We start from the raw sequence: 13,972 nt of genomic DNA on the forward strand, positions 1-13,972 counted from the left end.
TCGTTTTTCAGGCAGTGGATCAAACTCTGCCTTCACTCTGACCATCAGTGGAGTCCAGACTGAAGATGCAGCAGTTTACTACTGTCAGAGTTTTCACTATATCAACAGTCAGGATGTGTTCACACAGTGAAATAGCGTCGTACAAAAACCTCCCTCAGTCAGACTGAAGAAAAACTGAACTGACTGCTGCAGCTGGAAGTTTCTGCAGAGACTGACACACTTCACTGAGGACACACACACACGCACGCACGCACGCACACACACACACACACACACACACACACACAAACACACACTGTGAAGAGAATAAACACACCATCTTTTAAATTTCAAACATTTTCAGCCCACTTCTCCCCCTCTTTCCTCACCATGATGGTCAGACACAGCTCATTTACATATTTAAAGGTACAGACACAGAAACAGCCTGTTCTGAGCAGGGCTGAAATAGAGGGGTTTATAGACATGATCAAATACAGGATCAGAGTGGATTTAGAACAAGAAACTTCACACACAGGGGAAGATGAGCAGAATATGTAAACTTAAAAGAGGATGTTGTGTTTTGGGGGAGCATAAAGTAAGACTTGAAACAGGTACCAATATTGTTTGACTTTTTTTTGGCAGGTGGGCTTTATGTGCCTTTATTGTAGAGATAGGAAAGTGGATTAAGTTGGAAATCAGGGAAACAATATGATGGAAAGGAGCCACATGTTGGCTTCGAACCTGGGCCAACAGCCTCCGTACATGGGGCGAGCGCACTAACCACTACGCCAGCTGTACCCAATTTTGTTTGATTTTAACTGATAACTTATCCAAGTAAAAATTCTGGTTTCATGACAACCAAACTAGGACTTCAGGTTCAGGTGACTGTATCTGTGGGCAGATTTGTTTTGCAGCCAGCAAAGCGACGTCCATCATGACACACAATATGAAACAGATGTAACAAGAAACAACACAGTGAAGAGAAGGACAACAATTTAAATTGTATTTATTGAATTAGGACGTTGCACATGAATCAGCAAATCGCATCAAAGTCAATATGCCGGAATTAGCACAAAAGCTACATTTCATCGGTAGTCCCTAAAGGCAGGTACGAACAAAAAACATAAAATACAATTACAATTACAGGACAGCAAACAAAAGAACTCACAGACACTTTTACAAACAAAAATGGACACGATTGTCAGATAAGAAATAACAGACCAACATGATAAAAAAGCCTATAAAATATATTAATAAAGAAGATGAAAATAATAAAAATACTTAAGGTTTCACCAATCAGGGCTGAGAAGAGAAAGAAATATCAGTCAATAAGATCAATAAAAAAATCAGAATTAAACAACCATTTGAATTAATCAACACTCGTATGATGAAGATCAACTTCATGAACTTTTTAAGAGAGACATGATTCAGCTTGTAGCCTCCAGCAGGGTCATCAAAGGTCACAAGCTGAAACGCGTCATATTAAGTTAATAAGATAAGACAAGATGAGATAGATAAGATGAACTGTATTGTCCCAGTGGGAAATTTGCCTTGGACTTCATCAAATTGATCTTCGTACTACAAGTGCTGCTGGAGTCTTTTACCCTCTCCAAGCCTTTCAGCTGAACTGTAGGTATGATTCTCTGCCAATCACAGACACACACAGAGGCAGACTGACAGACAGACTATAATAAATATGTTTTTAAAGGGATCAGCAGAATGGGCGGGATGAGGACATTCTGACATAAAGCAGCTAAGTGAGAAGACAGCTGGTTTCCCATCAGTTTAAAATGTCGACATCATTAAATTGTACAAACCTGTGTGTGTGTGTGAAAATGTCTAAAGCTAAAACACTGAGATCTTTCGTCAACCAGAGACTGACTGCTGCTGCTGAAGAGATATTTGATCTGTTTGAAAGAACGATAGCAGAATATGAGGAGCAACTTCGTCGATCAAAAGAGGAAAACGAGCGACAACACAGACTGCTGGATGCTGTTTACAACCCTGAAGTCCGCTTACACAAATATGGTTTGTGTAGTTTATTGTTAGTGTTGATTTAAAACGATGAGAAGCAAGCTACATTCTCACATAACTGTTAGATATGTTGTGATGTGTTGATTTTCTTTGGACACAGATCAGGAGTTTCAGAGGTTAAATCCAACTAAATTCCCCAGAATTAAATTACAGCAGTCCCTTTGAATTCATATCACCATGGAAACCTTTCAATCTCACACACAGTTGTCCGAGATGATCATCATCAACAACAATATCTAAACCATCGTCATCAGGTCATAGGTACTTATAAAGTGCTGGGTCTTTTTCTTTTTCTTAAAGGTGCAGAGGGACTCTGCAGATCGAATGGAGTTTGGAAGGTCATTCCACCACCAGGGGGCGACAGAGGAGAAGAGTCTATTTAGCATCTTAGGACCCTGTTGTGAAGGTTGGATCAGACGCCTTTCATTGGCAGAGCGTAGTGGGGGGGAGGGAGTGTAGACCTGGATGAGAGAGTTAAAGTAAGGAGGAGCCGTTTTTGTGTCTGTTTTGTAAGTGAGCAGCAGAGTTTTAAATTTGATGCGAGCAGTAACTGGGAGCCAGTGTAAGGAGATGAACAGCAGAGTGACATGTGCTCTTTTAGGAAGGTTGAAGACCAGTCGTGCTGCTGCATTTTATTTCATCTGCAGGGGTTTGATAGTGCATGTAGGAAGACCTGCCAGTAGAGAGTTGCAATAGTCGATGTGTGATATCACAAGATCCTGTACCAGGAGCTGTGTAGCATGTTCTGACAGGTAAGGTCTGATCTTCCTGATGTTGTACAGGGCAAATCGACTCCATTTGTTAGTCTTAAGAGCTTTATGCTCATATTATGCAACATTTAGGGTTTTTCTAAGACTTCTGTCTGTCCCACTGTCTCCCTCCCTCTCATTGGGCCTCATTCACTAATATGTGTGTAGAAATGTTCTCACTCTGCGCATTAAATAAGTGCTTACGCAAAATCACTGTCAGATTCATGACACGTGCGTACCAGCATATTTTGTTCTCACCACCAGGCGTATGTGAGTGAATCAGAATCATTCTAAATCGGCAGCATACTACCACACCCCCATCTCTCCATATAAGGACATCCGATTGGTGTATCAGGACGAGAGCGGAGAGGTGGAGACATGTAGAAGTTTTTAGGAGATGGCCCCAAAAGGTAAAAAAGATTGGTGTGTCTGGGGGTTTAGATGATGTTAAAGTGAATTACAGAGTTGCAGCAGTACGTGCGTTGGCAGACAGAAGCTATGGCAAGTCCTTTTAACATTAAAACAGTCTGGCTGACAAGTAGCAATTTAGTTTTCACTAGTGGAAATTACATTTCAACATGTCAAAATGTAATTTTGACATGTTGAAATGTTAATTCAAGATATCTGTAAAACCATTTTACACGTTACAAATATATTTCTACTTGGCGAAATGTAGTTTCAATGTACTATAATCTAGAGGTATAAAAACAACTCCACCAATCTGTTAGATTGATAATCAAATGTACCTTTCTCCTTTATGTTTATCACAAGGTGGGGTTTGCTGGTCCATGGAGCCATTGATGGACACTCTCGACTGATCACATACTTGAATTGCAACACAAATAATCGTGCCTCCACTGTACTGACACAGTTTGTAAAAGCAACCTGCATGTATGGCCTTCCTTCCAGAGTTAGATCAGACTATGGAGGTGAGAATTCACAAGTTGCACTGTTCATGAACATTGTTCAAGGTGTGGAGAGGAGGAGTCACATCACAGGCGAGTCTGTCCATAACCAAAGAATAGAACGTCTTTGGAGAGATGTTTTTCTGCATGTTCTACAATCTTTCTATGATACATTTTACTCTCTTGAGAATTCTGAGCTTCTTGATCCTGAGGATGAACTCCACAAAATGGCACTGCAAATTGTCTTTCTGCCAGAAATTCAGAAAAGACTTCAGAACTTCAGAAATGCCTGGAATAACCACAGTCTGCGCACAGAAAACAACAGAACACCTGTCCAAATCTGGATTGCAGGAATGCTGGCCAATATGGAGATGGACAGCACAGCCATCAACAATGTCTTTGGTGAGGACCGTTACAGTGAACAAAGTTTGGAGGCCCTTTTGGCACACCATGGGATTGGCACTTTCCCCAGTCTTGATGACGATGACCATTTCCCAGCTGTTGTTGTGGAAGAACCCAGAATCCACCTCACTTCCGGTTGAGAGGCGACGACTCTACCAACTGAGCCACAGCCTCCCATAAGAAATGGATTTCATCATGAAACCATTGAAATTAGAGTCTGTTGTTTGAGATGATGAATAGATAAAAACTGTCAGCTGTAAGTGTCAATTCAAAGTATTCAAAGCTCCTGGCTGAGGTGGAGTGATACATGTTGTGAAAAGTCCCAGTGATGTTGTGTCCTATATCGTCACTCATGTAATGCCTCTGATCCAATCATATTGCTTGGTCAGAACTAACTGTTGTATAAATTACCATATACCATACCTTATGATGGAAGAAGTATTCTGCTCCTGTACAGAAGCAAAAGTGGTATTACCACACTGAAAATACTCCTGCATTTAGACATTGTATAGTAAATGTTCACTGACAATGTTTTACTATTATAATATTGTTTCAACAAATATTAAAGGCAGGTGAGGAATCCGCTCATTCTTTTATTTAAAGTACCCTCTATATGATCATAGTTAAGTAATGTAATATTTTGTCTAATGACCAATAATAAGACTACTTCTTGCAGTACACCACTTTACACACTGTCATTTTACCTCAGAAATCAAAGACACTGCATATTTTTTCTTGAAAAATACAATTAAAATTTTATTGTACAACTGCAAAATGTCCTGCCTCCATTGCATAACATTGGAACATGTCATTGATAAGCAAATTTGAGGGGGAAAAAAAGGTGTGAGTTGTACTTTAACATGGAAATATCAGTAAACGTCATATCAGTTCTGAAATATTTGACTCCCAAATATTAACCTCTCTTAATAGTATAACCATACTATAACTACTAATTATTCTTGTGTTCAGTTATAATTACTTAACACAAATGCACTGAAAAAGCTGTTTTAATTTGAAGAAAATTGCAGCAACGTTACAGAAGTCTGAGGAGGGCTTTGCCCTAGAATGTAATGAACTTGTACTTTAAAGCCTGAACTGACTTCAACCTTTGGTCCACAGAATGCTGCACTGAAAACAAATTGCAGAGACCTTGTTTGTCGCTGTCAGATTTATTTAGACACAAACTTCAATTAAACAATGGATTTTTTAAATATTTTTGTGTATAAATGATACACATTTTGTGTAAATAATTTCTGTGATATTTTATTGATATTTTTATTGTCTTGGTCTGGACTCGGTCTCGTTCCCTAAATGTCTTGGTCTTGACTCGGAGCTCTCTGGTCTCGGGCAGGTCTTTGTCACGGTTAGTGTGGTCTTGACTACAACACTAGTTTAAAGATTAAAAAAAAATCTTTATCATTTTAGGGCAAAGGTAATGCTCTACAGTTAAAGTCAAGTAAGCTTTTCATTGATTTTAATACATTTTTATTTCCTACAGAGGCTGAGAAATGTTTTTTTAGGAAATGTTGACATACTGCAGTTTTTCAGAAAATGCTCAGGTTTTGGGAGGTTGTTTTGAAACAATGCTGAGATTTTAGAGAGTGTTTATCTAGGACCCTGGTTACATTATGTAATGCCGAAACCTGGAGTCTGCAGAATTCCTTCTGTCATACAGCTTTTGAATTTCTCATATTGTTTGTGAATGGGCAGTCTGAGCACTATGGCGCATGTGTTTGCCTCTGGAAAGATTTTAGTGTCTTCATCGTGGAGAAATTCAATGACAGGATGCTGTGGGAAGCCCAGGGGAGGCACTGCTGAAGCTCCAGAGGCAAACTCCAGCACCATTTCCAGCGTCAAGGGGCTGCATTCTCCTTCTACAAAGACATGAGCAAAGGAAATTATAGCTCACATGGAAAGAAATATAAATGCCTGTCACACTAATAAGCTTCAAGTATTGTACAACTGCATCTACATGAAACTGATGAAACTATAATTGCACAATAAGACACAAATGACTGACAGATCAACCTAACCTGATTCCAATTCCTAGGGCTGGCTCAGTGGTCCAGCCAAAAACACACATGCCATTGAAATATCGTACCCTCAATATCGATTAACCAGTCTCTCCAGAAACAGATGGTCTGATTTTCCAGGGGTCGTCTGTTACTTCCAGGGACTGAGAAATCAACTTCAAACAAAGTAGACAAGTCTTTGGCCTCCAGTGGTTTCGGTGCACTGGTGAACAGGTCCTCAAAGATTCCATGGTGAGCCCTAAGCTCATCAAGGAAACCCAGAGTTTTGAAACCTTCCTCAAACCTGAAAAAAAAAAACACATAAATTAGAACATTACAAATCAATGTTATATGAACAAGTTTACCCTTTCACACCCCTCAGTTTTGCCCTGATGGATAAACTGCTCACTGTCTCAATGCCACGTGCATCCGCCCATCAACAAAATAATGTGCTGCAGACTGGATCAGGGAATCCCTCTGCTCCAAGGATGTGATGTATCTCAGAGTTCCCATCATGCTCAGACTGTCTTCTGCATCTGTGATTGCATCATTTGCCTCATGGACAGTCTGAGCTTCTTTTATCTAAAAAAACACAATAATGAGAGTAGTCCTATTTAGGGGAAAAAATCTACAGTGAAAATGTAATGACCAGGCTTCAAAAACTGTGCAATACACACCTTTAATAACTTTTCTCTGAAAGACTGGTCTCCCACTTCATCCAATGAAGCAGGAGGTGGAGATTTACCACAAAGCTGGAGAAAGAGACGCTTAGAAAAGAAGGATGGGCCAACTCCACCATGGATTATACACACGGTCACCATCTTTCCAATCAGGGTGTACAGTCCAGTCTCAAGATCTGAAAAACAAACATTTATGTAAAGATTCAAATAATTTGTTTTATACAGGTTACACTTCTTTTTAAATAATTACTTACAATGAGTATCAAGAGCCAACAGCCTATCATTCTCAGGCCCATCAAATATCTTTGAGTGCTGTACAGCCCTCATTAGCAACCGCAGGTATTCCCTGGTTGGCCCTCCGTCATCCACAGCCCCTTCTCCTTCCCCCTCACTGTCGACAAATATCACATCCAGCTTTGCTCCTGGGTCAAAGCGCCGTCGTTTAAACGCTTGAAGGCTACCCTGCAAGATGTTGTCTCTGCAAACGTTTATTTGATTGCTTGTGTGATTACAGGTGAGATCCACTTTGCTGAGGAGCTTCATCAAGACAGTTTGCAGATCAATTCTGTAACATAAAAACAAATATAAAACTTAGATGACTAAAGGCAACTTTGAAGTTCGAGAATAAATATTCAAATGAAAGTAAAATAACATACTGAGATGATGAGGATTCACTATTCTCCACTATTGTTCTAAGAGTTGGCTGAAGAGGCAGTGATCGTACAGGAGACTGGTGAGGAGGAGAAGGAAGAGGAGGAGGAGGAGGAGGAGAAGAAGGAGCAGGTGAAGGGCTCTGTTGGTCTATGGCAGGGCAAGCATTGCTCGGGTCACATGCACCTATTATCTGAATTGGAGGCAAAAATACACACACATACAGATACACAATATACATTAAAACTGTCATTTTTAAAAACTAGTACAAATGAAAATGTTTGAAATGACATTGCTAATCACCTGTCCAGCTGGTGTTACCATCCACTGAACATAGAGGGTCGAAAACCCTTTGATATTGTACTGCTCAATGGATCCTGACAGTGTGCTTTCCAGTACTTTGGTTGATGCTGCTTCTCGAAGACAAAAAACCTCACTGGCCATTTCCTCTTGCCCAACAAAATCAAACCATGTCTAAAGCAGAGAACAGAAACAGGACTTTACATCTCTAAATTATCATACTATGCACAACCCACAGCAAAACTTAACATCAGAGGTGAACTCCTTCTCAGAGGTTAACATTAAGACAGGTAAAGTGATAACCTGAATAGATTCAGACAAGACAAACTTCCTCGTCCTCTCCGATCCATTAGGAAACTTGAATTTGAGCAGCACACCATCAGTAGGCTCTTCAAAAGCTTCCATTCTGTCTTGTCTTGCCTCAATTGCCTATAACACATAATTACACTAGTATGAATTTTAAAATGCATTTTTAGAGCGACAGACTGTGAAAGAGTAATTGAAATCATATTTCATTACATAACTAATAGAATTTACCTTTAACCGTCTCTGTTCCTGTGACTCCAGTCCCTGACGTCTCATTTCCTGTTTGAGATAAAAGAAAATATGTTTTCATCTAATTAATACAATACAAATGTTTTTTTCCAATGACAATCCAGCATGAAAGTAGTAGTAGGGTTTTAGAATCAATAATGGGCTGTACTTTATTTGAAGTTTAGTTTCTAACCCACCTTAAACTGAAAGAGTGAAAATCTTTACATGTTTCTATTTTGTATTTCTTTAGTATTTTTTCAGTAGAGGATATTTCACAGTGATCTTAAACATTCATTTTTATCAGATTTGAAAAAACATTTCTACTGTTACAGCGTATCCTAACAAGCGTCAGCGACATGATCAGCCTGATTCTATAGTTTCCTATTGGAGGGTCCTAACTGCCCGTGTGTGATGCAGGGTGCCATTTTTACCCTGATACCCTGTTTCTATTATCCTCTCTGTCGCTCGCATAGACAGATGAAGAACAAGGAAGGACGAGGCTCTACAGGTGTAGAGAGTGGTGCATTAATAAAATCCACATCAAGATTGAAATGTTGTTTTTATTCCAGCTCACTGCGAGTCGTTTATTGAAGAACCTCTGAGTGTTGTGATTTGATTCAACAGCTCACCCACACCCGAACACGCGAACACATCACCCCTGTCCTGCAAAATCTCCACTGGCTCCCTGTCCCTTACCGTATCCAATTCAAAATCCTTCTCCTCACACATAAAGCCCTTAACCACCAGACCCCCTCCTACCTCATGGCTCTCTTTCACCCTCACACTCCTGCACGCAGCCTCCGTTCTTCAAAACCTCCTATCTCACCCTCTTAGAACCAAGTACCGAACCTGGGGGGACAGAGCCTTCTCCATAGCTGCCCCCTCCCTCTGGAACTCACTCCCTACACATATTCAACACTGTACCGACCCTCCTACTTTCAAATCACTGATCAAAACTCACCTCTTCAAACAAGCTTTTAATGTATGATTGTGATGTATTTCCTGTATTGTTGTTGTCTTTATGATTTGTGTGTAATGTTGCAATGTCTGTTAGTCTGTCCTTACTGTGCCGTTCTTTCTGTTTTTTCTCTTTTTCAGAGTGTGGGTGAACATGGGATGTGGCAGCTCAAGAGTACAGAGAGGTGGTCAGTGATGTCATGCCAGAATTGTTTTATTGGTGTACAGTCCTATGTGGTGTGCAGGTGAGATGTCCGTTACTTGAAGGAATAAGAGAAAACCCGTTGAAACACAATCCATTGTCCTCGTCTGTAAAAGGATAAATATCTGCAGTGTGATTAAATGTTTCAATCAGAATAAATGTCCTGCCTCAAAAGTTTCATTTCCAAAATAAAATGTTTACACATTTTTTTTCCATTTTTGAATTAACACAAATCCACACAGGATTATTTTGTTTAACTTAAATCTTTTACCGTTCTTCTACAGCCTATGAAGAATTTAAATGTTGAACTGGTCAAATCTGTCAGGGAGAAACATCTTGATCAGTTGAGTACAGCTACAGTTCAGTGACTCTGTGTGTTTGCATATAAGGGTTCAGCCTCTCTGCTCTCCAGTGTTGATCAGTGTCTGTCCACACCTTTCACGGACTCTGACACACCTGCAGCACAAGCATGATGTCACTGGTTATACTGACGGTCACCCTGGGGCTCCTTGTTCAGGGTCAGACTCTTATCTTAAAAGTTTTCCTCATGGTGTAACCAGGTTCATTGAATTGATGTGCTGCTGCAGAATTTACAGAATGAGACTCTTCTGTTTGGATGATGATCATCTCTCTCTGAGCTGGATTTGTCTCAATAATCCTTCTCCTCTTTTTTCATGTTTCTTCAGGTTCCTCAGGAGACATCCTCCTGACTCAGACTCCTGGATCTCTGTCTGTTGTTCTAGGACAAACTGTCTCTATCAGATGTAAAGCAAGTTCACATGTGGACAATGAGGTAGACTGTTATCTTCAGAAACATGGAGAAGCCCCTAAGCTCCTGATTAGGTGGACTTCCAACCATTAGTCTGGAGTTTCAGATCGTTTCAGTGGGAGTCAGTCTGGAACTGACTTTACTTTGACCATCAGTGGAGTCCAGACTGAAGATTCAGGAGATTATTATTGTCAGCAGGGTAGCAGCTACCCGTTCACACAGTGATACAACATCTTACAAAAACCTCCGTCAGCTGTAGAGGAACTGATCTGACTGAACAGCTGCAGAGTAACAGATGCACTTTACAACTTTGTCTGCTAACTAGGTCCATAAAACAGAGAACAGTTTATAGTATAACTCTGTTTATTGATACATTTGTTTGAAAAGAGCATTAAAAAAATAAGTCTGAACAAACTACATTTACTGAAGATAAGCTGCAAAGTGAACACGTTTATAAAAGGACCCAAACGTTAACAACACTTAGATTCATACTTTTTTACAGATTATTTTTGGAGGTTTTCAAACATCATGTTCCTGTTCTATACATTCAGAGCATAATGTGTAGTCTTTAGCTTAACTAAACACATGACATGATTGTGAGTGGCATATGTTCATTAAAGAAACATCAGTTGTTCCATATGTCGAGGTCATAATGCTGGTACTAAAACATTGAAGATTCTATATGCTGATGATATCATACTTTGCTTATCTTTTATTCTTTACTTTATCTGATAAGCTGCATCGTTCCAGTATTATTCCAGTATAGTTCATATATTTGAGCACATTTTAACTATAAAAAAAACACGTAATTAAAATGAGAAAATAAATGTAGCACTTTTACCGTCTATAGGACTAAAGTAGCTACCACTACACCAGATGTTTCACCAAAAATTAACCGGTTGGTGTCTCAATTAAGTAGACGAGAGGATGGTAGTTTTAACAACATAGTATTTATTTAAGAATGTAACACAACGTTAAACAAGTTAAAATGAATGACCAATACACGTGACACAGTAGCTTTATAAATATACGCAGTTCACTAGACAAGGCACACATACATTACTGTGGCACTGTGCAGGGATGACTGATGAATCACTTGATCCCCATAGTAAGAAGGTACACAGGGAAAAATAGCTGCTCCTAATCACACTCAAGATCCAACTGATACATTTAACAACACTCCCTAATAATCATTAACTTCACCTGCTCACGCAGCAAATAATTCATGCATAACACTACAAATTAATAAACACAGCAAAAGGGATCAAGGCTTTCAGAGCTACTACCCTTGCCCCTATAGCTTTACTATGAATTCATGAATTGCACTTCGCCCATAAAGTCTATTGCACGCGGCCCGTCAAAGTATCTAATTTTAAACTACTTCTAAAAATGAACAATTAAGTAAATATTAAAGTGGGGAAAAACAGTGACAGTTTTTAGTTAATTCCAAGTCCTAGAGAAATAAACAAGACTTTAAATCAATCAATATCAAAAACATATTAATTACATTTCTTTAAAGTGTCAACCCAAAATAGCATACCTTTAATTCATCAACTTAGCACCCAGACCAGCAGTGTGCTTTTAATGTTGTGATGAGCTAATATACTAATATACTAAAAAAATATATAAGAAAATAATTACATAGTGTCACATAATTTGATACATTAATTTTGCACAATAATAATCAACAAGTTTACTCCCGTTGCTACCGCTGATGATTAAGAGCGATAATAAAATACAAACTAATTATTAAAGCCCAACAGAGATGATTTCATTCACAGCACAACATGAGGACTCTCATACCGTTAAAACAATGAGTCACTACAGAGTCCAGTCGTCCTCCTACTTGTTGTAATCCACGATCTACAAGAGTGAATAAATTTAACTTTAGCCCTGTTCTTGCATGTGCTTTCATACTGTGTGGATAGTTACGTTTTAAGTTCAACAGATCACTTACCACTAGCAATTGGTTGTAATCAGTTCACCTCACGCTGCACTTCCTTGTTCTACACACAGGTAAGACAGGGCGAGCGCTTGATTACGTCACCCTTATATAGCCTCTACCGGGGACTGACAAGCAACCACATTACATAAAGAAGGAATTTCTAAAGTCATTAAACCTTTAGAGACACATATTTACATCCATCTTTACTGGCTCACAATTAATAATAATAAAAATAATAATGATAATATTTTGGACTATATAACACATACATAGTCCATATTATCCCCTGCATATCCGTTAAAACCAAAACATTGTCTAAAACCTTTAAAATTATGTCATCGAATGAAGGGCCAAGCATGGACCTGAAACCATATAAAAAAATAAAAAGCACATTTCCTTCCTCATGCACCAAAACTGCCCAATAATGCATTTACACTGAAAGCTATTCTTCACCTTAACTATAAAAAAAAACTCTTCACAAAGCTTCCAGTGAACTCACATGATGTTCACAGGGACACAGGGAGCTTCTTTAAACCTGCAGACAAACCTACAATGACCTTGTATGCTGATGATGCTCAGTTGGTTTCTAATGACCAAAAGATTCTCATATTCAAATTTGTTTTCAGCACATTTTGAATCAGCTAAAAATCAGCCATTTTCTCAGAACATTTCCATAGAGAGCCACTTTGCATCAGCAGCACCATGCTCCAGTGCTCTGGGAGAGTTTATAGTCCTGACAGTTGAACACTGGATGACTGACAGCTGTCCTTCATCACAACAGAAATCCTCGTCCTCATCATCAAAAACATGACTTTGATCTGCGTCCTCATCTGGACTCTCCTCCTCTGCTGCTGCTTCACAGGTAAAGTCCAGAGAATCAAACTCCTCTCCTCTATGAACATCCGTCCCTCTGAAATGAAGCCCACTAAACCCTGATGCTGCTTTCTGTTTTTGTCTCTGTATCCTCAGAGTCCAGAGGACAGGTCACAGTGACTCAGCCTGCAGCAGTGACCTCTGCTCTGGGAGCCTCCGTCTCCATCTCATGTAGGACCAGTGAGGATGTTTTTGTCTATGACAGTAACCACTACTTAGCCTGGTACCAACAGAAAGATGGAGGAACTCCTAAACTCCTCATTTACTTTGCGAGCACTCGAGCATCAGGGATTCCAGATCGTTTTTCAGGCAGTGGATCAAACTCTGCCTTCACTCTGACCATCAGTGGAGTCCAGACTGAAGATGCAGCAGTTTACTACTGTCAGAGTTTTGTCGTCAACAGTCAGTATGTGTTCACACAGTGAAAAAGCGTCGTACAAAAACCAGAAACTGAACTGACTGCTGCAGCTGGAAGTTTCTGCAGAGACTGACACACTTCACTGAGGACACACACACAGACACACACACACGCAGAATTTTTCTAATATTTAACAACTTTCCTAAACTCTTAATGCACCAACACACCTACAACACACAAATGGCAAAACAGTTAATTTCATGCTCAAAATCATTGTAAACTAAAGTCCAACACTAATTTTCAAAATAAAATAATACACTCACACACTACACCATGTCCACCAAAACACTACACTCAAAATAGAATCATTCTTCCAAAACACTAACACATGTCCTCTTCCAACATAAACATTTAATCACAGCACAATGTCATAAAAACATGAACATCAGATGGAATTACAGGAACTACATTATTTTACATGTGTCAGATCTGCCCTTATACAATAGACATATTTGATCATAGATTGTGCTTAGCACTGCAGTTTCTTTTAAAGCCTCTTCACATTTTGTTTTGTTGGGTTTAGTAAATGCATGCATTTTGTTTCTTTGGCTGCAGAAATGTA

At 39.3% G+C, this 13,972-nt stretch overlaps 1 gene segment (V, D, J or C); it reads left to right on the top strand.

Annotated features, from left to right (window-relative positions):
- The first annotated feature begins 12,889 nt into the window (after positions 1-12,889).
- LOC132991517 (Ig kappa chain V region 3381-like) lies at positions 12,890-13,417 on the top strand. The segment is given in 2 exon segments: positions 12,890-12,981; positions 13,089-13,417. Coding segments are annotated over 2 exon segments (384 nt in total).
- The last annotated feature ends 555 nt before the right edge of the window (positions 13,418-13,972 follow it).

Source organism: Labrus mixtus, chromosome 16, assembly GCF_963584025.1.
Source record: "Labrus mixtus chromosome 16, fLabMix1.1, whole genome shotgun sequence".
Classification (NCBI taxonomy): domain Eukaryota; kingdom Metazoa; phylum Chordata; class Actinopteri; order Labriformes; family Labridae; genus Labrus; species Labrus mixtus.